Source organism: Agelaius tricolor, unplaced genomic scaffold (genome assembly GCF_023055355.1).
Source record: "Agelaius tricolor isolate 1412-34295 unplaced genomic scaffold, bAgeTri1.0.p SCAF_14, whole genome shotgun sequence".
Classification (NCBI taxonomy): domain Eukaryota; kingdom Metazoa; phylum Chordata; class Aves; order Passeriformes; family Icteridae; genus Agelaius; species Agelaius tricolor.
This window is the reverse complement of record NW_027269274.1, coordinates 13,634,491-13,640,490: the sequence shown is the minus strand read 5'-3', so window position 1 is coordinate 13,640,490 and position 6,000 is coordinate 13,634,491. Positions and strand designations below refer to the sequence as shown.

At 42.9% G+C, this 6,000-nt stretch overlaps 1 protein-coding gene across 3 annotated transcripts in view; it reads left to right on the top strand.

Annotated features, from left to right (window-relative positions):
• Positions 1-3,836: 3,836 nt before the first annotated feature.
• CACNA2D3 (calcium voltage-gated channel auxiliary subunit alpha2delta 3) overlaps positions 3,837-6,000 on the top strand; it is a 385,811-nt gene continuing 383,647 nt past the window's right edge. For all 3 annotated transcript variants that reach the window (XR_011681184.1, XM_071439768.1, XM_071439767.1), the window contains exons 1-2: positions 3,837-4,724; positions 5,323-5,404. Coding sequence is in view for 2 of the 3 variants with exons in the window: in XM_071439768.1 (XP_071295869.1) it covers positions 4,606-4,724; positions 5,323-5,404 (201 nt within the window). In the remaining variant the exon portion in view is untranslated. The remainder of the gene's footprint in view (positions 4,725-5,322; positions 5,405-6,000) is intronic.

The following is a 6,000-nucleotide window of genomic DNA, read 5'->3' as shown; positions in this document are numbered from 1 at the left end:
CCACTGGGCTGTTTCCAAATAATACATTCAGAACCTTCAGATTTTGCCTTTCATTTGACAGCTTCAAGCTTTGCAAAGCTGAGATAACTTTTGTTATCCCCCTACTTTTCCTGCTTCTATTTTCCATGAGTAAGTGTAAGTGAAACATTATGCTTGCAAACAAGTAAGGGAAAGTTTCATAGGGTTGTTAAAGGCTGGAAGGATTTTCACCATGATATTATAGTAAATTGTTTATTGTATGAGGTGACTCTATATTCTTTCACTTTTCCCCTTTTTATTCTCCCACTGCTTTTATTTAGGGGAGATTTTTTGAAATGAATTATTTCAAGCAAGACTAAGAATTGACAACTTAGTCTGTTAAAAAAATCACTGTGGAGAACACATCTGAGGATTATAATCTTAGTATTTAGAAGTGTGGAGGAATGTAGTACAAAGCAAGTATTATTACAATGTCACGCAGAGTAGTAACAGCTTTTCTCTTTTTGCAGTATCTGAATCTTCTAATATATGTGGAATAAAGATAAATGGATATATTTCCTTTCTTGTATTCTTTTTTAAATATTAATTTCCATTGAAGGTGGCTTACATCTTCAGCAAGGCTTTTTAGTACTTTGGTTTAGAACTCATTGTAGATAAGCATTGGAAAAAAAATACAATAAACATTTGTGTTAATTATATCATTTCCTCCTACCCTTCTCCCCTGCACCATATGTTCCCTTCTCTGTATGGCTCTCAATTGACTTTTATTAGGGTTTGATATGTGTCAAATCAGAGACCCCAAAGTCTGTGCTGATGATGCAGTTGTGACCCTGTTTCTGCACCCTTTCCTAAGTGTAAATATACCTTGAGGTGGAAGAAGAGAACAGTGGGATTAATTCAGGTAGTTATTATGCTTTGCCCTAGTCTGTAGCCTCTGCTTCAGCCTTAGTGCCATATCTCACATTATCCCTTGACCTGGATGTTTTGATTGTTTATTTGTGGGTTGGTTTGTTTTTTGTTTTTCCTTCAATCCCTTGGTTATTTTCTTGGATGTGGTCCTCTGAAAAACCTTTGGGGATTCATCAAGTTTCTCTGCCCCTGTCTGTGACTTTCCATTAGAACATTTGAGTCACATATCCAAGTTTTATTTCTGCTTTCATAGGGAAAACAGCTTCTTTCATTTTCTGTGAGATACCAAAATGAACCATTGTGCTTGATCATCAAGGACACAGCAGAAAATTACTTGCCATTTTTTATCCCTTAAAAATGAGAGGCCAGGAGCAGGGAGATGAAACTTAATACACTTGGATGGGGAACCCTACTTCAGAGACCAGTGGCATGTAAGGAACTTACCTGCACTTTATGCTGAGATGCACTTTGGTTTCTGAATGTATATTTGCTATGTGCATAAATGCTTTCCTTCTCTGGTCAGTTATCTGCGCATACACTTTTCTAGTGGGACCAGAAATTATTCCAGATTCAGCAGTTGTTTATAACAGCATAAGGACATGATAGAAATGTCACATTACTTCCAAAAGAGAAATTCATTTCTATCTTTTGAAACTTGGCTTTCTGCAGCCTTTGCTCCAGGACATCAGAAGGCTGGAGCAAATAATGGAACACATTGCTCTATCCCCACTAAAAAGGACTGAAGCTCTCCAGCAGAACTTAGCACTTCTTTTTCCTGTGTTTTCCTTGGTCCTTCATTATGCAAACCCACTCAGGGAAAGTTTCTGCATCCTGATGGGAGCAACATGGGAGAAATGCTGACGTGAATTTGGAATCCGGTGTCACAGCTGCAGTGATCTGCATACCAGGAACAGTCAGCAGTGGTCAGGCCAGGACACAGCTGCAGACAGGTTGTGGAGTCACCCGTGGTGCTTTGTGGGTGTTATGGCTCAGGTTTGCTCTCCATTCACTGAATGGTCAGGAGGAGCTGATTTCCTGCATGGACAAACCCAGTGTGCACTAATGAAAGGTGCTGAAAGCACTCTGAGTATAGTGTACACAAGTGTTTGTTAACACAAACAAGGATTGTTCTTTCAAGCAAAAAATTCTTTGAATTTAGTGAATTTAGCTTCTTAGACGAGCAATGGTACAAATACAATTTTTGTGTTAAACAAATGTGGGTGTCCAGTTTTGCACACAGCAGATGCATAAACTGTAGGTTTGATATAGTATTGAATGTATGATAAATGTAAACAAAGTCAAGGTTTGATGAATTACTTGATCATCTTTTCTTGCCAATTAGTGATGGGTTAAATTGTGCTGGCCTCTTGTACACAGGCATTTTGAGTGCTTTCAGAAAGCTTCCAGTAATGCTTTCAGAAATGAAGGTAACTGTTGTTTGCCATAAGGGCACTGTGTTGGCTTGAAGCAGATAAGGATCTTTGTTAACATAAGAACTGTTTGAATCTCACAAAATGAGCTTATGTATTTACTGCCTGACAGTGTTCAGCATGTAAAAAGAAGTAAACAGCACAAGTATTGAGACATTCACTCATTTCTGTTTCATTCCTGGCTTTGGAAAGATATTATTGTTTATGTAATATGTTCAAAGGAGCACATAATTGATTATATACTGTTAGTCAGCCATGTGCATTTTTACATTTCTGCCTGTAGGTAAGCTGAACACCTGGTGACATGGCAGCATGTTTTAAACACTGCTTAGGAAATCCACAGTAACAGCACAGATAACAGGACTTTCCAAATGGTTCAGTAATACACAAAATAAATATTCCTTTTAAGCAATTTTTTCTTTATTGCCTTCATACAAAGGTATTAGTACAGAGGGAAATGTGCTCTATTTACTGTTTGTGGTGGGGATGGCTGGTGGGTGGTGAAACTTGCAGGGTGCTGTGCTACTCTGTTCTGCACAGTTCCCCTGTTAGTCTTTCTATCTTTAAACTTCTCATTTCTTCTGAGAAAGCAGGAAGCTTTTGTCAACTAGATATTGAATAGGGGTTTTGATATTTAAAGTGAACTGTTCAGTGCTCTTAGAGATGTTAATGTGGAAAGAAATACAGGTACTACATCTCGAGCTTCAAGACAGAAAATGTTAAGATAAGGACAGTGTACAAAGGCAGAGTGAATATTTTGAGGTGTTAATTCTAACTACAGAGGGAAGAAACTAGAATTCTGGAGCGGACACTGGAGCTATATTGTAGGATGCAAGGATGACTCAGCCCGTGCTCAGATCATGGTCTTGCCATACTTGTTTACATTAAAGTTCAGTTGCTATTTTAAGTCTGCACATTTAGTGGAGAAGAAGGTGAGAAAAAAGCAGAGGGAGAAGAATAAAAGCAAAAAGAGGGAGGGTACATTTTAAAACGCAACAACAACAAAAATACCTGGACCAATCCCTCCTGCTCCGTACGCTGCTCTCTCAGTGGAAGAGCTTGTAATCCTATATTTGCTATATCAAGAGGATTCTTCTATGAGCACAAATTAATAATTTATTCATAGGCTGGAGTCAGCCCGCATTGATTTACTTATGCTGCATTTCTTTTCATTCATAAGCCTTTGCCGGTCCCGAGCTCTCGGAGAGTGACTTGCTGCAGTGCTCCGGCGTGGGAGGAAGCAGCAAAGGCGCCTTTATGCACAAGGACGTGCTCCCTCCGACTCGATTCCATGTGGGAGCCTGACCGAGGGCCGGGGCTGGCCCCGGGAAGCCGCTGCCGGGCGATGCTCCCCGGGCAGGCACCGCCGCTCCGCTCCCTGCGCCCGGTGCGGCGCCGCGGCCGGGATGCTCCGGGCACCGCGCGGCGCTGAGCTGCGAGCAGCCTTCGCCTCTCCGGGCCGTGTGACAGACAGACTGACAGACAGGTGCTCGTCATGCAGCCGTGCCCTGCCTGAATCGCTCTCCGGTGGGTGTGCGCGGCCCCACGCCCCCGCCCCTGCCAGCCCTGCCGAGCCCTCCCAAGCTCAGCCCCCGGCAATGTGCAGCGCTCTCTTCTCGCCTTCCTGGAAGGGCTCAACTCCACTTTCAGCTCCTCCAGACTTTCTCTGCTTTTGCCCTACCCTCCCTCTGGTCCAGCTCCTCCCGTGCCTGCCTTTCTGTGTCGGCGCTATCCCGTTAAAAGGCTGCTGCTCCTGCTCCTCTGAACCACTGCTCGGGCTGCCTTGATCTGGGATGAAGGCTGGAGGTTATCGGCGAGGGAAAGGAGAACTCTAGGCAGCTTTCCATTTGCAAAGTGAGCAGTAATTGCAAGAAGACAGCCTCCCCAGCTGGAATCAATAGTCTGCTTTCTTGCTGCTAAGGGCACTTTGGAGCAGCAGTAGGTCACTGAAGTAACTTCAGCACACTGCTGACTGCGGAGTTGTAAAGAACTACATGCAAGTGGCTGCAGTAGTGCTGGAAAACGCTTTGCTGTTACCAGGGACACAATAGTTTTCAAGTCATTAGAGCTTCGATTCTGGTCCGCTCCTTCCATTACACAGAGAGGGTCATTCTTTGGAGGAATGAGGATGGAGCTGTGAATTTTTCTTTTCCGGTGTTCCAGTGTCCCCTTCTAGTGGAAGGGGGTAAGAGTGGGGGAAAAGAAGCTTTTAGAAACAAACCCCCACTGCTGCTTAACTCAGCTTCACTTGAATTTCCCCAAACCTTTCCAGGCACAGAGAGGCACAATGCCAGAGAACCTGAATCTTCTTCGGGCTTTTGGGGGCTTTTTCTTTATCTTCTGGACAGCTTTTAACACAGCCTTAGTGGATGTGGTTGGATCGGAGCAGCAGATCCCCTTGTCAGTGTAAGTGCTTTCGTGCTATTCCTCTCAGGACCATGCTCAAGGATGAGAACTTGGCTGCTCAAGTTCTCCTGTTTTTGTATTGCAGATATTTGGCTGTTCCAGGGCACCTTTGCTCCTCTGTCAGCTGTGTTTAAAGTGGTTGTCTCCAAGGCACTTGGCACTCTGATTTTATTGTAGGAGCATGTGTTGGTGGAGTATGTGGCCACTGAGTGCTTGTATTTACTGAAACTGATGCAGTTAACACTTTCTCATGTGGGAATTTATCATTCAGAACTGTTTTGCCATTTTATCTGCTCTTTTCCTTTCAATGGATATATGTCATGCTGTGCCAAAGCACGTTTCTGTACAAGTTAATTCCTTAAATTTTAATGGTTCGGGTCGGTAGTTTCATATCAGAGGCCTTACCTTAGCACAGGATCTGGTTTGTGCTTATACTTGTACAGCTTCTCTGATCTTTTGCTGTGCTCAGATTCCTTAGTGAGCTCTCTAATGCAAAATTGCTCGTATCCTTCTGAGTGCAGCTGAAGCTGTTACAGTCTCTGTTGCTAGCTCTGACATGTGTATTACATTTCTTCCTGTCTCATTTTTTTCTTCACAGTGTAAAGCTCTGGGCCTCAGCATTTGGTGGAGAGATCAAATCTATTGCAGCCAAATACTCAGGTTCCCAGCTCCTACAGAAGGTAAGGATTTCTTTGGTTGTAATAAGGAGGGTTTTAAGAGAGAAAATGGAGGCAGATTTAATTTTTTAAATGAACAGGAAAGCAGTGCTGTGCATGCTTTTGTCCAAGATCTATTTTTGTATTGCATACTAGTCCCTGATGACTCTTTGCATCGCACTGCACTATCTGTAGAGTCCTTGCTTAACCTGATATTTTTCTGTTGGAATGACTTTTTTTTTCCATTGGAAAGTAAACTCCAATACTTATTTCTTGTAGCCTAGGCTTCAGCCCAGGTTGCGGGTGTTTAGTCTGGTTGCTGCATTGTGATGATGATGATGTTTCTGTGCAGAAACAGCTGTTTCTTATCAAAGATGCTAACTTCATTCAAGGAGCAGAATTAGTGCATATTGTATGATTTTCACCCTGGGCTCTATGTACACAATGCACTGTATCAGGAGAAGGCGGCTGCACTGTTGTTTGTCATCTCTGCAGTTTTTACAATGCCATTATTCCCCCAATCATCTTAACCCAGTGCTGAGATGTATTACATCATTACAGATAAGAGGAATGAATGTGGTTATCTTCTTGCTCAGCTGCACAGCTGGGTAATAAGGTGG